The sequence below is a fragment of the Colossoma macropomum genome, unplaced genomic scaffold (genome assembly GCF_904425465.1).
Source record: "Colossoma macropomum unplaced genomic scaffold, Colossoma_macropomum, whole genome shotgun sequence".
Classification (NCBI taxonomy): domain Eukaryota; kingdom Metazoa; phylum Chordata; class Actinopteri; order Characiformes; family Serrasalmidae; genus Colossoma; species Colossoma macropomum.
The window spans coordinates 26,888,746-26,909,766 of NW_023494799.1; the positions used below are offsets into that span (position 1 = coordinate 26,888,746).

The 21,021-nt window shown below is 41.5% G+C and overlaps 1 protein-coding gene across 1 annotated transcript in view; it reads left to right on the top strand.

Annotated features, from left to right (window-relative positions):
- Positions 1-415: 415 nt before the first annotated feature.
- The window catches only part of crb1 (crumbs cell polarity complex component 1), a 34,475-nt gene continuing 13,869 nt past the window's right edge, over positions 416-21,021 (top strand). The window contains exons 1-9 of the mRNA XM_036586725.1: positions 416-491; positions 5,673-6,266; positions 9,341-9,536; positions 10,584-10,723; positions 11,235-11,417; positions 13,809-14,729; positions 16,115-16,668; positions 17,083-17,248; positions 18,720-19,704. Coding sequence (XP_036442618.1) covers positions 416-491; positions 5,673-6,266; positions 9,341-9,536; positions 10,584-10,723; positions 11,235-11,417; positions 13,809-14,729; positions 16,115-16,668; positions 17,083-17,248; positions 18,720-19,704 — 3,815 coding nt within the window. The remainder of the gene's footprint in view (positions 492-5,672; positions 6,267-9,340; positions 9,537-10,583; positions 10,724-11,234; positions 11,418-13,808; positions 14,730-16,114; positions 16,669-17,082; positions 17,249-18,719; positions 19,705-21,021) is intronic.

Here is a 21,021-nt window from a genome sequence, read left to right on the forward strand (position 1 = left end):
TTTCAGGCACTAATTCAGGCACCATCTCTGTGCACAGCTCTTGGTGCGTTTTCAGAACAGAGGCGTTCACTTTGAGCAGTTTTATGAAATGCAAATGTGCAAGACTGATTGCATTTGAATGTGGAGAGCGCATTTTAACCTGCCACTTCCCTCCTTTTTTCCCTCTCTAAGCGTCCCCTAATTATCATTCGAAGTGCACTTCGTCGTTTCTCTCCTCTTTTCCTCCAATCCCCGCCGGCGTCTTTGTGTTGATGGAGTGCAGAGCCGCCTCCCATTGGCTGGAGCGGGGCTCATAGGGCGGTCCTGTTCAGAAGAGGCTGCTGGAGGAGAGCGTGCACAGCGAGGAGAAGCTGCTGCTGGAGCCAAGAGCACCATGATCAAACCAGCTAAACCACAAACACCATGACTGCTCAACATGGGCTCTGCTTCTGTGCGAGCAAGGAGCGTTAACTCATTAGCGATTCTCATCCTTATTGCGCACTGGACACAACGTGAGTAGCCTGTTTGTGGCCTGTTGTACAGCACGAGTTTACTTGGCAGCTCGTGCACCTGTTGAATTATTTATTTATTTATTAATACACTTTTTAAAAACAAAAATGCTACAAGACATAGGATAAAGTTATTGCACTGCCATTATTATTATAATTATTATTGTTGTTGTTGTTGTTATTATTACGTTTTTCTTACATTATTATTACTATTCTTCTTCTTATTATTATTATTATTACGTTTACTTTTGTTTGATTTATTATTATTATTATTAGTTATTATTGCTGTAATTGTGGTGCATTGTATTTAGGCTTAGTTTAGTGCATAATCTCACCTTTTTCAACCTAAATATGAAAAAAAATGAGGTGGGCTTCAGTTAATCAGCCTAAATGCAGCTCTAACGGTGAAGTGTTGCACTGAGTCTGTAATGCGTGATCACGATGTGGCGAGAGACAGACGAGGAGAAAGAAAGTCAGACAGAGACGGGGTCAGAATAGCGCTCGAAAACATAAAAGGCTAGTCTTCAAAGACTTAGAAACTCTACACATTTTTAAAAGGAAACTTTGATGTCTTACATCAAAAACAACAACTGTTGTTCAGGCTTTGAAACCTGTCTGTCTGTCTGTGTTATGAGTTTATTACATTGTCCCTCCGTGTATATTGGAGTGAATGGTGTTGTGGTTCCTTAATGCTAAATCCAGTCTTACCATTATGGTCCTGTGTAGATTTAAGATGTGCTGTCAAGTTGTCCATATGGCTAGACAAACTAACACTTTGGGTTTAGCCCCAACCCCCCGTCACCAAGGCCTTGTGGCCCAGGGTCATGCTGTGAGGTGGTCTAGACTAAGTGGGTCTTATGGAAATCCCAACCAAATGTGTAGAGTGTTTCACTGGAACTGCTATAGAAGCCTGCTATAGGAGGAAATACAACTGTATGTTTTCTTTCATAAAGTACCTCTGTGAAATGGGTTCTATAAGGCAAAACAGGTTCTAAAAGGCCTCCAAATGGAGTTTCTAGATGGTTTCCTTTTAAGTTAATGTCTGTGAAGTCATACAGCTGGTGTACATAATCCCAGGATTGATGATTGTACTTCTCTTTAAATCTGAATGATTCTAAATTGATGCTGTGAGCTATGATGTGTGCTTGCCGTTGCATTCCAAGGCCTTCCCTGTCCCTGTTTTGGATGCCATATAATGTAATATGAGTGCTGTAAAGGTGTATGACAGATGCATGACTTGTTAAAGCATTAGGATTACATTGTGATATCAACCCATTACAAAAATCAATACACATTACAAAACCAACTGTTTTTGGAACCAACAGAAACACGTAATGGCTTCTATAGGTTTGATTGGCTTCAGCTTGGTAGAGAGTGTGTTGTATGTGGAAAGAACCATTTAAGCATGGAATAGCCCTAGTAAAGAACCATTGAAGAACCATTTTTTAAAAGAGTGTATGTCTAGCTTATCACAATAGAAGAACCCTTTTTTGTGCTATATAGAACCATATAAGACACATTCTCCATCAATCTGAGGAACCATTTCACCATGCAAAGAACCGTTTAAGCATGAAATGGATGGTTCTATATAGAACTCATGGTTTTAAATAGAACAATTCCTTATACTAAAGAACATTTGAAGAGCACAGAGTTCTGTAAAGATGCATGACAGATGGTCTCGACTGAGTGGTCATGTGCCCAGACTTTGATTTACTGTTCAAGCACATTTCCTAATGTATTCTTTGCAAAAGAGTTTGAAAGTGCACTTAAAGTGCTCTCATGACAGACAGCTTTCTGTCAGGGTCTCGCCCAAACTGTTGAAATTTGCTCCTTTGCATATCATTGACATTGAGAAAGTCAAGTGGACTGAAGGCAAACAATTTCACTTGTTGAATTTGTGACTAAAGTAACAAGAATCCTGAGCTTGGTGGTTAAAACCCCAGGTGACATTATTGCACTCCATGTAAAATGAGAATTGTTAACCCAATTATGAGGTACATAAAGACTCCCTGAAGTCCTGCATTGCTCCTCCTCAGGAGTGGCAGCTGAAGTTTAGGTATTAAGGGAGTTGTGGGTTGGGGGACATTGAAGCCTGTTGAATAAGGAGGATATATTATAAATGATTATGATTTTGATCATCCCTGCTCGACAAATGCTGTAAGGTTGAAATTAAAGTTAGTCAGTTAATACATGTTTGGTGTGCCAAGTTAGCTTCTTTAGATTTGTACTGGAGCTAAGAGACAGATAGAGATAGATAATTGCACATAAACTTACAGATATTACACAGAAATAAGAATAGGAATAAAAAAACATAAATTGGGCATACAAAAAAATAGAGTAAAGTATGAGAGAGTAGGAATAAAAGTATATTAATATCCTTACTTACATAGCATATAAGACAGATTTGTTGTATTTACATTATAATATAATAATAGTCTACAGTCATATGCATAAGTTTGAACACCCCTGGTCAAATGACGTTTTGTTGATTTTCTAAGGAAAAATAAGTCACATCTACGGGGAACAAACTTAAGTATCTGCAAAGTTTGATGCACAGTTTCTACTTATTTGCTGAGTTTAACATATTGGAAATATTTTTTCCACTATGTTAAATACAGAAGATAAACAGTAATTGTGTATTACAATGTAGTGTGTTCTCTGTAAGGATTTGTACTTATTTAAACTTAGAAAAATTAACACAACATGTCCTTTGACTAGAGGTGCCCAAACGTCTGTATATGGGTGACATACGATTTTGGGTGACGTAGACTTCCATACATCATTATTACATTAGCCTTGTAGCTCCAGGGCAGAACTTAAAAGAAACTTTTCTGGCAATTATTTTTTCACTAATTTTTATGACAAATCGCCATCACCAGCCCACTATGGACTATGAGCATTGGCCCACCAAAGGGTGCTCTGCGGCCCACGTGTGGTCCCAGTGGTTGAGAAGTAAATTTCGGTTTTCGGTAAAGCTGTCCTTTAAAAACATGGGCCGCAAATGAGGGCAATTCATACAAAGAAAGCTCGTCCTCCACCACAAAACCGTCATCATCACCATCACCGCTAGTGCCATTTGCTCCGTCTCGCTGCTCAGTAAAATAACAGAGGACAGAGGCCGCTCAATAGAGTGATAAACGCCCCCCGTAATGACTGACTTATGTCCGCGACCCGTCACCATAGCAACCCGGGCAATTCAGCGCGGGAAGCGTGGAATCGGTTGCCATGGCGACAGATCTGACGCTTTGTTGAGACGCTGAAGTTTGCAAATGTCCTTGTGGGGCTCGCGGGACGTGAAAGGAGCCTTTCAGCGCGAGAGCGGCGTTTCTCTCAGCGATAACACGACAACAGCACGACCGCTGACAGGCCGCACAATGAGCCACTGAGCAGCTAACTGGCTAACTGCGCCACAGCTAACCCATATATACATACATATATATATATATATATATACATACACACACACCAACCACTGCCTTTAATAATGAACCCTTTAAAAACCTTTTCTTTAAGAAGCTTTTCAGCATTTTCAAAAATTATTCTTGCAAAAGCTTTTATTCTAAAAAGACATATTTCAAAAACGCTCACAAATAAAGACAACAGATCCAGTAGAGCCAAGGTGGTCCTTAAGATATTGAGAAATGGTTTTATTTAACTTGTAAATATATGTAACTTGATTGTCCTGTTCATCAGGGAATGTCAATGGCCTCTACATTAGATGCTTCAGCTGGGAGATGATGTCAGTGGCTCTTACCTAGGCTTGAAATCAGAGCAGTTGGTTATTTAAATTCACACAAGCAGCTCAGATCTCTGTACAAATCCTGATAAGCTCTCATCCCAGCTCATTTCACTCAACAACCGATGCAGATGCTGCCCTCCTGGGGCCTTCAAGTGCCCTCACCACTGATTTGGGTTTCTACTGTTGCTTACTTACAGACAAAATGACATCGTAACAAAAATAAAGCACTCCAAAGACAAAGCAGAGGCACCAGGCAGCATTTCATGTGCAGGCGAGTGAGCATTGCCTTGTGAAGGACTGTCGACTGACCACTGGACAATGTGTGGAAATTGTAAACTTGAGCATTTTAACATGTACTTCTTAAAAGATGTCATTATTAATCAGTTAATCTACTGATTATTTTGGCTTTACTCGAATAATCTGAGTTAAGAAAGTGAAAAAATTGGTCTTAACTAAACAGTAAAACCATCCAGAAAACCTCACCTACCCTGTGAAATTCAACCAGTGCATTTACTGCTGCATGCAAAAGTTTGTCAAATGACGTGGTGTTGATTTTCTAAGTGAAATCAAGTTAACACATCCTCTACAGAGAACACTTTTCTGCACATTTTAATGCATCAGGAAGTCTGAGGAAATGTATTTAATACAGTAGTTGGAGCTTCCAGTGACACTATGACAACTAATATGAACTCAATTTGCACCAATCAACACAGTTCACAGTGTATCTAAATTGCTATGAACAGCTCAGATATGGCACATAGCGCGGGGAACCACTTGCAAAAGGCACTGAGCAGCATTCCCATGGACATGCAGACAGGCAATCATGGAATGGACAAAATTTTGATTGTGGCCAGCTTAGCTCAGATATCAGACGCTCCATCTATATGTGGCTTCATTTTGAAAACACTTTAAAGATTTACATGTTGAGTGTGTTAGTAATGCCATGATTGGGCAAAATTGCAAACTCTGGCAAATACTGCAAGGATTGGTTAAATTTGCATGAAATTTTCCTGATTGCAAGATCACCTTCCTGGAGGGTCAACATTACATGTAATTTGACCTTGTGCATTCGACTGTGTATGTGAGTTTAGCCCTGCCAATTCATGCTGAAGTTATAAGGAGTGTTTCAGCTTGGACTGCTTTTTAACAAGGCACAATACAAGACAGCCACTCAGGACAGAGCTCATTTGCATATATCATTTTTAATTATACAATACTCACCAAAGCATCTTGTTTAATTCTGTGGGATTAAGAGAGCTTGGAGAATGGTCATATAAAAATGAATTATAACAATTTCTGCTACAAAAAATATTATCTTAGAAAATATAAGATATAGGCAATTAGATAGAGTAATCAAGTTTGTTTAATCATGACAGGCCTTGCAGTTTTCTACTGTGCTGTGGGATTTTATTCTTTCTTCATTCCATCTCTATTACTGTTTTCAGGTGCAGCACCACTAAAGGCCTCCTCCCTTTGCCTGTCTAAACCCTGCCAGAACGGGGCTGAGTGCCGGGATGACCCCTCCACATTTCTGTGTCAGTGCCTGTCTTCAGCTGCGGTGCTGTCCAGTGAGAGCTGTGCCTCCAATGCCCTCTGTCACCTCCCCATCTGTCAGAGTAACGCTACCTGCCAGTCCACCGGTGGCCGGCCTGGGGAGTTAGCCTGCAGCTGCTGGCCAGGCCTGTCTGACCAGGCCTGTAAGTCCAGTGCCCAGCTATGTGCCCATACGCTGTGCGGAGAGAGCCCCCGCTGCCTGGCTGTGGCCCACAGGGACCCGGGCTATGTCTGCCTGTGTCAACCGGGCTATACCGGCCCCCAGTGCCAGAGAGAGACAGACCAGTGCATGCCAAACCCCTGCCGTAACCGTGCCCTCTGCCGGACCGGCCCGCACGGCCCCTCCTGCTTTTGCGTGCCAGGCTTCCAGGGTAAGCGCTGCGAAATTGAGGTGAACGAGTGCATCTCGCAACCCTGCATGAACGGAGCAACCTGCCTGGACAAGATCGGACGCTACGTCTGCATCTGCAGACCAGGATACACAGGTGAGGTGGAGGGATACACTCTTCACTGGACTGAGTGGGGCGGCATAAAGGGAATTCCACTGATTTTTTTTTTTTCGGCATAATTCAGTTTATGAGCTATATGTTTTTTAGAGTGGTTTGGTGTAAAATGACTCAATGTAGAGAAACGTACTCACTCAGATTTCTTTATGGTGGTGGTGATAGGAACCAGGAGTCGTACATTTACACATTTACAGGATCTGAGGATCTGAGACCATTTCTCCATACAGAACAGAACCTCTCCAGATCCTTCAGATTCCAAGGTCCACATTTGTGGACTCTCCTCTTCAGCTTATTCTACAGGTTTTCTATGGGGTTTAGGTCAGGGGACTGGGGTGGCCATGGCAAAACCTTAATTATGTGGTCAGTAAACCATTTTTGTGTTGATTTTGATGTGTACTTTGGTTCATTGCCCTGCTGGAAGATCCAAACTATGGCCCAGTTTACGCTTCCTGGCTGAGGCAGTCAGATTTTAATTTTATTTCTGCTGGTACTTGATGAAGTCTGTGATGCTGTGTATCTGAATAAACTGTCCAGGTCCTTTGGAAGGAAAACAGCCCCACAGTATCACAGATCCACCACCACACTTCACAAAGGGGAGGGTGCTTTTCTGCATGGCTATCTTTGTGTCTACGCCAAACTCACCTCTGGTGTTTGCTGCCAAAAACCTTATCTGTTCATAAAACACAGTCCCAGTGAAAATTCCAGTAGTGTTTAGTAAACTGTAGACGCTTGAGTTTTTGATCCTTTACAGCAGAGGCATACGTCTGGCAACCACCCCAAACAACTTATGGTGATAGAGGTGGTGTTTGATTGTGGTTTGGGAGACATTCTGACCAAAGACCTAACTAATGTCTGCAATTCCCCATCTGTGATCCTTGGAAATTCTTTGTCTGTCCTCCTCAATGTACATAAGGTTAGTACAGACATGCGTCCTCTTCCCAGCAGATTCTTCACATCTCCAGTAGTTTTAAACTTCTTAATTATTGCTCTGATAGTGGAAAAGGGCATTTTCAACTATTTTGTTATTTTCTTGTAGCCATTTCCTGATTTGTGCAGCTCAACAACCTTTTGTTGTACATCATTGCTGTATTCTGTGGTCTTTCTCATAGTGATGGATAACTGAGGGAATTTGGCCTGTGTTTCATCTCATATATATTCTCCAGAGAAACAGGAAGTGGCTGACCATTTAAGTGTTCCTAATCACACAGGTGAACTTGCACTCAAGAATTTCACTCAAGAATTTCTAGGAGTGCCAACAGTTGTGGCGGATAATATATTTATTAGAAATATATTTTATATATATTTTTTTCAGATGTTACACAATTTTATATATGAACAACACAGAAGACAAATGATGGCTTTGGATTGTAAATATAATGGTTATGTTTGTGTTGTAGACGTCGCAACCCCTGTCATTTACTATCCTAAAGGACCAGTGAACCTACATGTGTCTTTTCAGTTTTTAGATGTATTTGTACATTTACATGTACAGTTTTTATAACAATGGTAAAATAGTGGTAAATAAGTGTTCTTTTGCATTACAAAGCCCTACATGTACCTCTCCACTATGAATGAATTTAAAAATGTGTTTTAGGCTGAAACCTTATCACAAAACTAAACTATGGTGAAACAGACATCAGGTGACAAATTCCTAATAATTTGGTGTAATAACTTTCTGTGAGGGTGCTTTTAAAGGCATTGAACTCTTCAGATGTCTGGTTCCCCTCACCTCACTGTGAACAATTCTGAACAATTCTAAAAGTTTCTCTAGGAAGATATTTTTCACATCAATGACTTTTGTTTGCATTTTAGTGATTGAATTATGCAGAAATTCTTAAAAATGGGTGAAATTCTGTATTAATGATGGTCACAATTTCTAAATGAATAAACTACATAAAGACAATTTTGTCTTTCAGTTTACTTACTTTTTGGCAATAAAAATGCCTGATGTAATAGGTTTTATTCGTGTGGAAATGATGAACAATTTTGAATCGAGTTTAATGCATTACCTTTTTCACTCTTTAATGATTTTATGTAGGCAAATAAGGTGTGTATATTTGAAATCACTGCTTTTAGTAAATAAAACTTTTTTTAAATAATATGATGTTTGTGTAAGCTGCAGATTATTAGTTATTGTAATTATAAAATAATATCTATAAAATAAAATAATAATAAAACTAACATTCAGGAATCTTCAAATTGCAAAGGTGTTGATCAAATATCAAGGCAGATATCTTGACAAGTATACAGTGTATCATCATCATTAACTGTGTTTCCCAGAAATATGGTCTAAACCTGTATAAACACCCTCTGATTTCTAATATTTCAGTCCATACTGTATGTCATTGCTGAATAAAATAATCAGAAAATATTAATATGACAAGTCCAAACATCTGAATAGTAGTGTATATATGAAAGTACTGCTCAAAGAGTGGCTACTCCACAACAGTTATTTGAGTATTATCTGACTGGTGGACCATTCTCAACACAGCCCAGATAGATTTAGAGGAGCAGCCTCTTACTGCACATCACCAAGGTGGACCTACAAGGCAGGTGTTTACGTGGCCAGTAAGAGCAGCTGACGAAAGTGGCCTATCTGCTTTGACTGTTCTAATAAAAGTACCTCTTTTCAAAGATTCCTCTGCCCTCTAGTGGTGGAACTGTGGTATTACATTACTGCTGCGAACAGTTGATTACTGGTTTGCACAGGGTCAAGCTCAAACAACAGCATTCTCCCTACAGTGCTGGAAGTATTATTCAGCACTTACCTATTAGTACATATATTTAAAGTGTTTCCATAAAGTCGTAGGCCTATTCGGATTTGATCCAAGCAACCTGTTTCAGGAATTTAATGAAAAATGTTAAGCATAAAACCAGAAAACATTTCTTTTCAAAGAGAAGCCATGCCAACATCTTTGCCACATCACTGTCATATCTAGTACATGAAACTGGAGCAACTCTTTTCTGGCTTTCTTGTTATGAGTCTGGTATCATTCCACATGGCATGTTCAGGCTGTCGCTAAATGATCTTTTCCCTGATATTGTGATTGCAGGTGCTAGCTGTGAGGTGCAGATTGATGAGTGTCAGTCCCAGCCATGTCTTCATGGCGGTAGCTGCCACGACCACATTAACAGCTTCTCATGCACCTGTCCGGCTGGTTTCCAGGGAAGCATCTGTGAGATCAACATTGATGACTGCACAGACCACCTGTGCCAGAACGGAGCTTTGTGCATTGACGGAATCGATAGGTAGGATTTTTATTGTTTCCTGCTGAATTTTCAGAATTTCTGCTAAATTCATTATGTTGAAGTGTAAACAGTCAGTGGTCTGACGTGAAATGCTCCATTTTAGAGAGTCAGAATCGTTCACAGTGGTGGTGATAGGAACCAGACAGCTGAAGAATTTAACGTCTTTAAAAGGTACTTGATAAACTGTTTTTACCTGAATTGGTTATGAGCACATTGCCTGACGCCTGAGGCCTCATTTTATGATCGTTTAGAGAGAGTTTTTGGCCTACAGTGTTTTTTTAACCCCCTGGGCTCTAAGGGCATTTTCTCGATTTATGCATGTCTTCATGAATTTGCCTTTGACTTGCATATAAAACGACGCCCATACGTTTCATATCAAATGCTCTGTTATCTTAGTTGCTACTTTCCAAAACCATTGCAGCAAATTCAGAGGCTGTGAACTCTTTGTACACCATTTCATGTGTCTCTAATGTCAAGTGAATGAAGAATGAAGGGTTTCTGATGTGATGAGTCAGTCCTTAGTGATTTCCTGAGTGTCCATTGGTCAGTTTCACACAAAATGTAGACGGACACATGATGAGAGGCAGATGACGTGTATGTCAGCCCCTCTTCATAGCCTTCATAGCGTATCCATAACCATTTCATGTAGTAACTTTCTGTGAAGGAGCTTTTAGAAGTGTTCGACACTTCAGACGTCTGGTTCCCATCACCACCACTGTAAACACTTCTGACTCAGTATGTTTTTGTACAACACAGCATTTCACATTAAACTACTCACATCAAGCATTTCCAGCAGTTGTGCTTGTTATCTACATGACAGACACAGTGCCACACTAAAGGAGAAAACATGCTTTGGCTAATTGTTTTTATCTGAGGTAAATTTAATTTTTCACCAGTTCATTGCTTTAATTAATTTTGAATATGTGAAAAAAGGAGCCCAGATAGGCATTAAAATCAGATGCTCTTAGAAATAATTCATATTTACAGTAACTGCACATGCACTTGAGAAACGTGTGTTATTTCACAGTTTGTAACCTGTTCTTGCAGCTACAGCTGTGATTGCTCCCAGAGCGGTTTCGCTGGCTTGTACTGTGAGGTGCCTCTTCCACCATGCTGGGATGAGCCCTGCCTCAATGGCGCCCTCTGTCAGGAAGAGGGGAGGAACTACACCTGCAAATGTTGGCCAGGTAAGCCCAGCTAAAGTAAAAGTCACAAAGGCAAGTAGGTGCATCTTGATGATGTCAAAGATTTTTTGCATTAATAAATTAATTAGAGATCATATGCATTATTTATTTATTCATTGATTCATTACTGTTTCAAATTTAACCTGTAAAGAATGTAATATGAGTAAAACATCAATGCTAAATGAAGTAAAGTAGCCTGAGGGTGATGACAGTCCTCAGGTCTTGGATTTTGCTTATGCGGTTTCTGACACTGTATGAAATACTGTTACCTAAAATGCACAAAAGTATGTCGAATAACTAAAAACAGTCGTAGCAGCCATACTGAACTGTTTGTACTTTTGTCCATCGTTATAGATACCAGTATCATATACAGTGTCAGAAACCACATAAACAAGTCTTTTTGAAATGTGTCTTTTTTAATTATTTTGAAGTAACACAAGTATTCAATTTATTTGCTTATTACAATAAGCATATATAATACAATTAGACTATGTAATGGTCCTCTCTGTTGCAGGCTTTGAAGGCCATCACTGTGAGCTGGATGTGAATGAATGTGGCAGTGGTCCCTGTTTAAACGGAGCCATCTGCATCGAGCGCTCCTGGGAGAAACACTATGGGACAGAGAACCTGCTGCCTGACCGCTATGACCACAGGCACGCTGCTGGATATGTATGTAGGTGTCCGCAAGGATTCACAGGTAATTATTTACAGGATTATCCACCTTGTTCAATCGGATATAAATTGTATTCCGATAGTCTATTCCGTTTGAGGTGTTTACATGGACGTATGATGTTCCGATTGAGCTATTAGCCGGATTATTAACAGATTTTCAGGCTGCATGTAAACATGGCTAATGGCAGCTGAGAAGGCCATTCTTGCCATGTCTTCAAACATCTTAAATTGTTGTGTACACCAATCAGTTTTCCAAATGGGGGTTTCTCAGGCACATGATGCCATTGCTAAAACAATTTATTTTTAATCATGTTCTACTTTTGTCCAAGGTTATTTGCACTAGTAAGAAAATAAATAAATCGACTAATGAAACTTTAAGGTAGTACATGCTATAAAATAGATCTTTCGGCACGATTCACCCAATATAGGCTACACAGGCCCGCACCAGATTGAGGTTTTGAGGCCAATCAGCGAGTTACAAAACCAACTGTTCCCTCGCTTTCTGTTCAGCCACTCTCACTGCAAGAGGCAGATCAGGTAGACAGCTTAAGAAGTGGTTCGGAGGCGCAGTCTATAATTGGGTCTTGCTGTTGTAAGATGCTCAACTAGCATTAAGATAATCCTTAAGGCGCTGGCTTTGACTGGAGCTGTACATCATGAAGCAGTGAAGGCTACTCACTGGGATGGCCAATAAGAAATATGGATATGTGCCCAGAGTCAAGCGACTGCAGGAAAGTTTGGTGACCGGTTAGAGTATCTGTAGCATTATGAGGACAGACATCATTTGGGTTTGGAGTGCCCTCTTACTTAGTTCAGGTAATGTCTCCGTCTCTCTCAACTCTTGTGTAAGTTAGCCAAAACAAAAATATTAGGTAGCTGTTTAGTGTTTTGTGAAGTAGATGTGTGGTATGAGGTTAATTTGTGCTATAGAATAGTTATATTAGCAGTACTATCATACGTATGTTTTGCTATGCGGATCCGTCGAAAGGTTCTGGGGAAGTCTTATTGCTTATGTTAAAGATTTGAATTCCTCAAACATCTTTTTGTGTAGCATCATGTAACAAATAGTTGCTTTTTGCTTGTTTAGATCGGTATTTCTTTATTTATTTGTATTTCATATTAACGTGATGACATGCTAGTCATCGTGGACGTGATTCAAACTGTGGGCATACCGATTAAATTTAATAATCCCGAAGCTCTGCCAAGCTCTGGCAGCAGCAGTGACACAAGAATTTGGGCATTATGAAGCCAGCTTTGCGTGACTGTCCGCTTGAGGAACGACCAACTGACAGATGCCCACATTATCCTCGGCATCAGCAGGGCCAAATTGATATCCATTCCCACACAAGCAGAAATAAAGGGAAATAAATCCTCACTGAGCCAAATCAGTGAATCAGTCTGGAACATGTTGAGTGGAGAATCTGAGATATTGAGAAGATACTGGATCCTATTTAGGTCATGGTTAGATTGAAATTAACATTTTTAAGAGCATGATGCAAATTTCCCAGCTGTCCTCTGGGAAATAATGAATTAAAAATGACATGCTGTCTTCAGAGGGTTTATGTTTATGTGGTCAACTTCAACATGAAACCGAGACCAAACGGTATGACTGTAGGAGGGGAGAGAACTGTTGAGAAAAGAGCTGAGCTGGAATTTTGGACAGCTTCCGCTAGAAAGGGAAATCTTTCAAAATTTCTGCACGATTAAACTGTTGATTGTTGATGAGGCCGAGGACTAAGTTAATTTTTTGCAGCTATAGCAGCTTCCACTCTTCTCGGAAGCTTTCTACAAAATTTTGGCGTGTGCGTGGGAATTTTATCTTATTCATCCAGAAGAGGATTTGTGAGGTCAGACACTGATGTTGGACAAGAGGGCCTGGCTCGCAGCTCACTCATTCTAGTTCATCCCAAGGGTGTTTGATGGGGTTGAGGTCAGGGCTCTGTGTGGGCCAGTCAAGTTTTTCCACACCAAACTCACCCAGCCATGCCTTAATAGACCTTGCTTTGTGCACTGGGGCTCAGTCAGGCTGGAACAGAAAAGGGTCTTCCCCAAACTCTCCTCATAAAGCATAGAATTGTCAAAAATGTCTTTGTATGCTGAAGTATTAAGATTTCCCTCCACTGGAACTAAAGGGCCTAGGCCAACCCCTGAAAAACAACCCCATAGCATTATCCCTCCTCCACCAAACTTTATACTTGGCACAGTGCAGTCAGGCAGGTAATGTTCTCCTGGCATGTGCTTTACACTATTCACCCCTGTTAGCAATTGGTGTGGCTAAACTTAATAATTAGGAGGGGTGTCCCAGTACTTTTGTCTATATAGTGTAGCAGGGAGGAGAAGCTTCATGTGTGGTCTTCCCTCCAAACTTCACTTATTTTATAACTATACTCTCCATAACTCTATCGTACCCCTTTAGGTGCCTTGTGTGAAGAGGACATTGACGATTGTGCTTCTGCTCCGTGTCATAATGGAGGCTTGTGCAAAGACACTCTTGGCAGCTACATCTGCATCTGCCCATTAGAGAGCAAGGATGGCATCCTGTATGGAGGCCAGAACTGCAGTGAGCCATTGGTGGGCTGTGAGGGCCACGAGTGCCTGAATGGGGCAGCCTGTAGGCCCTTCCTGAGCGAGGGCCTGCACGGCTATAGCTGCTCCTGCCTGCCCGGCTACACTGGCTCACACTGCCAGACCAGCACCGCCTTTTCCTTTGAGTCCTTTGGGGGTTACTTGAGCTTGCAGACTCCACTTCTGGACTACTCCTCCAACATCACCCTGAGCTTCCGGACAGTTCTGAGCAACTCTGTGCTCTTCCAGCGAGGCGCTGAAGGACCGCTGCTCACCCTGGAGCTGCTGCATGGCCGCTTGCGGCTAAGCTTAAGAACAGACTCCCAAGGAGAAGGCCCTGTCTGGGCTCTGAAGCTACCTCAGAATGTGGCGGATGGTGAGTGGCACACAGTGGAGGCCATGCTAGCTGAAGGTACAGTGTTCCTCCAGCTCCTGGAACCCTGCCAAGGTGAATATTGTGGGGCAGCAGCTCAGGTGGAGACTGGACCTTTGGTGCTGGAGTCAGCCTTGCTGAGCACCTTGATCGGAGGCCTGGCAGATGGAGGCTTTTCTGGTTTCTTTATCGGCTGCATGAGGGACCTGTATGTGGACTCGCAGCTGATGGTGCCAGAGGACTGGCTAATTTCTTCAGCTGTGAATGTCACGCATGGCTGCGATCACCGTAACCGCTGCCTGGATGTTCCATGTGAAAATCAAGGCGAGTGTATTAATCTGTGGCAAGGATACCAGTGCAAGTGCCAGCGGCCGTATGAAGGATACAACTGCACTGACGGTAAGCTGCAAATTTGCAGTCTGATAACATTGTAGGATGATACATAACTAGTTTTATCTTTTTCTTCTGTCATCTACAGGCTTGTTAACAAACAAGTTACCAATTGCATACACTCTGGAGCACCCTTCTATGTTCAGGTGTATAATATAAAAGCAGTATTTCCCAATCATGGTCCTGGAGTACCTCTGATCACACTTACTAACCTCATTACTTAATTAACAAGCTCTTTATGAGATTAGAATGGTTGTGTTAGGGCAGGGAAAACACTAAAATGTGCAGTGTGGACTACCTAGGACTGAAGTGGTGGTTCCTGACCCTGGTCCTGGAGAACACCTGCTCTGCATATTTTAGTATTTTCATTGCTTATATACACTTTCAACTAAATACTAAGCTTTTCCTGAGTGGAAGGTGTGCTAGAGTAGGGAAAACACTAATCTTTGCCAGGGTACCCCAGTACCACTGTTGGAAACTACTGGCCTAAAGCATCATGCAGTTTTCCACCATTTGCTTTTTGCATCCAGTATTGATGTCAAAGTACAAACTGCAGGTCCAAAAAAATTGGGACAGCATGTGACAAATGCTAATGAAAACAGAAAGCAGTAAATTCTGTTTCACTTGTACAAAAACAGTATTTGTGATGTTTTGCCTTACGAATGTTATCGTTTTTTTCTGGTAAATATACACTAATTCCAAGTGTGATGCCTGTAACACATTCCACTGTGTTACATCACATTTTATTTTAACAGCACTTATTAATTGTTTGGGGCCTGAACACACCAATCAGTCTTGATTTGATTTGCCATTTTCCGGTAATGCAAGTTTTTGCTACAGGGCCTTCGTCATATTTTGCGCTTTATAATGCGCCACTTGTTTTCAATGGGAGACAGATCTGGACTGCAGTCAGGCCAGTCTAGCACTCACGCTCAGTCATGCTATTGTAACACATATGGAATTGGCTTGGCATTGTCTTGTTGAAATAAACATGGGCATGCCTTAATCTGCATTTGTGTTAGTCAAAGTTTTCCCAAGCCCATGTGATGATATCCATCACAGAAACATGCCAGTTTTTAATGCAGTGCCATCTCAGGGTTTTGAAGGTCACAGGGATTCAGTTGTGGTTTTCAGCCTTGCCCATTATGCAGAGAAATTTCTCTGGATTCCCTGGAACTGATGGATTATTCACTGGTGTATTTTTTGGCACAATGGCAAGCCTCGCCTATAATTGCTAATAAAGGACAAGGCCTTTCCTGCACTTGAATGTTTTCCTAATTGAAGTTCGTAGGTGGGAGGACAGAAATGCAGCCTAAGTTTTATTTATATTGTAAATATCAGAGGTGAATGAACCTGAAACATTTTGTTTCAAGTCTCTTTCCTTTGTCCAACAGAGTACATCCCTGCCAGGTTTGGCCAGGAAAACTCTTTGAGTTACGCTGTCTTCACTGTTAGCGATGAGCCTGATCCAACCATCATCACCCTCTCCATGTTCCTTCGTACACGACGAGAGTCGGGCTTGCTTCTGGCGCTGACCAACAGTACCAGCCGGTACCTTCATGTGTGGCTGGAGCAAGGACGACTCAAAGCGCAGGTCGACAACTCCCCAAGCATTGAGGGCAGGAACACTGTTAGTGATGGTGATATCCACTTTGTTAGCTTAGCTATTGAGCAGGGCCAGATGATCCTGCTGGAATCTGACCTTGTGTCCGGGCCTTTGGCAGTCCGCCCTGTTCATGTTCATGCTGGGGACAAGGTTTATGTTGCTGGCATGGGTGACATACATGCCTTAACTGTATTTGGTGGACCCTTTAAAGGCTGCATTCAGGACCTTCGTCTCAATGACAAGCCGCTGCTGTTCTTCCCATTGAGCACTCTTGTGAAGTCATACAGTCCAGAGCATCTGGTTAATGTTTCTGAAGGCTGCATTGGGGATGACTACTGTGTGGTAAGTGACAAGTCATATGCCATGAGCTTTTACTTAATAGTAATCATTAGATTAACCTCATAGTGTTTATTAGTTCTGCTTCTGGGGGCCAATTGCTCTGCACAGTTTTAGCTGTTTGCTGCTTCAACACATCTGATTCAGCTCTTCAACTGATCATCAGTCCCCTCCTGAGCTGGATTAGGTCTAGTTGGGGCAAGAAATGGTTGCAATTGAAGTTTGCTTCAAGGCTGATGTAGCTAACAAGTAATTGAAGCTTATACCCCACCAGTTAGCACCTGCGTGCTTAAGACATCATATGCCTCAAACTATTCTTCAATAATCTCAAATGGACTTGCTTATGTAGTCTGCACACTGTAATCTGTAACAATGAACACAAGTATGTTAGTTCATCCATTTTCTTTTTCTCATCCACAGAAAAACCCCTGTCAGAACGGTGGTATGTGTTTCTCGGTGTGGGATGATTTCACCTGTGCCTGTCCCCCCAGTACCTCTGGCCGGCACTGTGAGGACATTCACTGGTGTGAGCTTTCCCCCTGCCTTGCCCAAGCAGAGTGCAGGACCGTTAGTCAGGGCTATGAATGTAAGTGGAACTGCATGTTTTGCATTTTTCTTTCAAATTGTTGACGGGAAGAAACAGGTAGAGAAAGTTACTGGTTCAGTCAGTTTACTAGTTTTACAGTCAGTTTATATCAGCCCTTTTCTATTTTCTAAATTATCACTGCTGTCAGAACAAAGGTAGTTGAAAGCTTTGTGCTTATTATTATAACCATCTTCTAAAGATATTTCTTTTGAAAAACTACTTCAGTTTTTTAAGGGGGGTTCTGCTTTTGAATGTATTTATTTACTTACTTATTTACTTATTTGTTAGTTGTTGAATGCAGAAGGATGCCAGATAACTAACTTTACTACTAGGATGTGTAGTAATGTAATCATTACAATTGAGAGAATAGATTATAGACAGAAATGACTTCTCAGATAAGGAAAACAAGCTAGAATGATAAAATTAGCAAGATAGCTTACCCAGCTATGTAGATACCTTAACTCAGATTGGCTCATTTTCTCTGACTGAAAAGGTAAATGGTGCCCTTTTCTGTGCAAAATAAGGACAGAATTGCTGTGTTTATTAGTTGTTTAACAACTGAAGTAAGAGTTATTAAGGCTAGCCTGGTTTTATTTATAAGCCTATAGATCAGTCGCTAGGCTAGCAGTCAGGGTTTGTTGACACCACAGTGATTCCCAATATTATTCCTAGGTAATGTCATAGCATAATGCATGCTGGGTATTCTAGCGAAAGAACATTGATGAACAAAAACATGTAAAAGTAAAAAATGGTGAATTCTGAAGAATCGATGGGGCTAAGGGGTGTGTGTCGTGCTACAGAAAGCTAACACTTTTAAACACAACAGATTAAACTCTGATTTTAGGCCAGAATTCCTCTTTTAAACAACATTTCCCTATTTTCCCCTTTTTGAATTTGGACCTAATGAAGAGAGTATATGTTTGCCTTGTATGTTCATTAAGTATTTAATCTGACAATATGTTTGTCGTTTGTTAGCCTTCTTAGCAGACAGATTTGTTCTAGTCAGGATTAGCCCGCTTTGGATTAACTATGAGTTACATCCATCTGCTATGTCAAGCCACATGATCCCACAGTAATAAATCAATTTGACTTGGATTAACTTCACAGTTAAGATGAATCCAGGCTAACTCTATTACACTAATTTACATTCTGCAAGTGTGCATTTAGCATGGGTGAATTCATGAGGTAAGTTTTGGTGAATGAAGCTGAGAAAAAATGCGTTGTTCAGTGTCACCAGCTGTCTTTATAATGTCAGTTTTAGTGTTGTGTCCTTTAAATTAGCTGCCATCCAAGATGGTTAGCCTTGTGGCAGCTAACCACAATGACTAGCTAAGACTGTTATTAATAGCCATTTATTTCTCACTAGGCACTTCAAAATAGGGCAATCTTAAGTAATATAGGTTAGAAGAACCATTTTTTGGAAGCACTATGTAAACCGCTAGCTTACCTAAAATGTTTTCTATGCTTACAGGTATTTCAAATGCTACTTTTCAGAATGACATCAGGCTAACGTATCGAGGAAACGGGCTGATCTCCCGCCACCTCACCAACATCTCCTTCAGTATTCGCACTCGTAAACGCAATGCAGCCATACTCCACGCCGTCAGCGGCTCTGGCTTTGTTAACGTGTTGGTACAGGATGGCCTGCTAGTGTTTGAGTTGTTTAGCTTACCTTCCTTTTCATCCTCTTTTTCTTCCTCCTCCACCACTTCCTCCTCATCTTCCACATCCACTTCTTCTCCCTCAACTTCCTTTTCTTCCACACTAAGCCTGCGCAGTGCTAGACCTATAGCTGATGGCAAGTGGCATAGCGTGCAGCTCTTCATGGTTGCACCTGGGGCTTACTCTTCTCAATGGACCATGCTTGTGCTGGACAATGGGGAGGAACCCATTACATCTGACTCTGAAGGCAGCAACCTGGACTTCCTCCGAGAGGGCATGGACATCATTGTAGGGGGACTGGGCACCAAGCCAGGCTGGAACCTGATTGGCTGCTTGAGTAGCATAGAGATCGGTGGAATAGTGTTGCCGTATCATGGTCCAGACGACGTCAGGCTGCCCCAGATGCAGAAGGAGCAGTTCCAGAAAACATCCACAGCTTCAGTTCTCAATGAGTGCACGGGTGGGCCAGTGTGTGAACCCAACCCATGCCTCAATGGCGGTGACTGTGAGGATCTCTTTGACCTCTTCACCTGCACCTGCCCCTCCGACTGGGTGGGCCAGCACTGTGAAATCAGCACCAATGCTTGTGCCTCCAACCCCTGTCACCATGGAAACTGTACCACTCAGGGCCTGCAGTACGAGTGCACCTGCGAGTTTGGTTACACTGGCATGAACTGTGCAGTGGAGGTGGACGCCTGTGCACAGCACCAGTGCGCAAACGGCGGCACCTGCCTGCGCGGCATTGGTAAATACGCCTGCCTCTGTGCTGAAAACTACACCGGGCCATACTGCACGTGAGTCCCACCAGTAATTCTCTATAAAGGAATAGTTTAAATAGTTATTAAAGAAATAGTTTAGCGAAAAATCTAATTAACACAATTTACTTAATGAACAAAGACATGTTTGCTTTTTTTACTTGTGCTATGAGGCTAATCTAGCTAACAAGCAATGGATTGTGCAAACTATATCACACACTTGCCTCAAACCAAATTATGTGCTATCAAATAGACTTGCTTAATGTAGTTTTTGACACTGTATGACATGCTGTTATATACAAAAAAGGTTAAAAGTACATGCAAAAAACAGACTTCAAAATGGCTTCTACTGCACTTTTTAGCTATGCGACACACAGTGCAGAAACCATATAAACAAGCCCGTTGAAATCATTGTGTAGCCTCTTTCTGTAAGCCGAAAGAACAAAAATTCATATATAAAATGATATCAAATAAAATGTTTTCCCCGTAACACTGTTATCTAATTAACACTGCTGTGTTGAGCTGCTAGAGAGCAATGAATGGTGAAAGAGGAGGGGTGAGAACCTCCTGCTGTGAAAACAATTCACACCACTTTGTCTGAAACAGGACTGTAAAATGTAGTGAATTCACTCGTATTTGTGTGTAAGTATATTTTATAACACTTTGCTACAATGAAAAATGAGTGCTTGAACATAAGCGCATTGCAATTGACGTGGCAGTATCGCTAACTAGATCTACTACTCTAGCTGATGTTGGCTAGGTCCAGAAACAGTAAAAATATATTTGTCTGACAAACTAACACATTGTCACATGATTCGCCTGTAGGAAGACAAAGGCCCAATCCCATTTCTTATTTTTACCCCTTGCCCTTGTTACCTTGTCCCTGGGAACTGAGGTATGGGGGTAGTGGTTGAAATCTTCCCCTGTGAAATGGGACCCTCAAATAAAAAAGAACATTACTTCATTAACAGACTACTAGTGGTGCTCTGTAGGTGACATTGCCAGTCTGCAGTGATAGCAGAGGAGGGTAAAGTTCACCAACCTCGCTGCAGGGCTTTGGTTAAATTAAGGGTGTCATTTGTCTTTTGGCCCAGAGGGGGGACACAATAATTATTTATTAGACCCCTAGTTCTTCAGTAATGTGAAGCTGAAGTCAGCTATTCGCCAACTTCTGGTTAGAATTTTCCTGTTCCGCCTTAAATGGAGCAGCAGTTACATTTTGGCGCTTCAGGCATCAGTACTGCAGGACTATTTAAGGTGGAACGGGAAATTTAGCTAGCTAGCTACGAGACATCAGCATACTATTAGTAATTTTTTTTTATGCTTGTTATGAATAAAAGAACCATAATACATTGA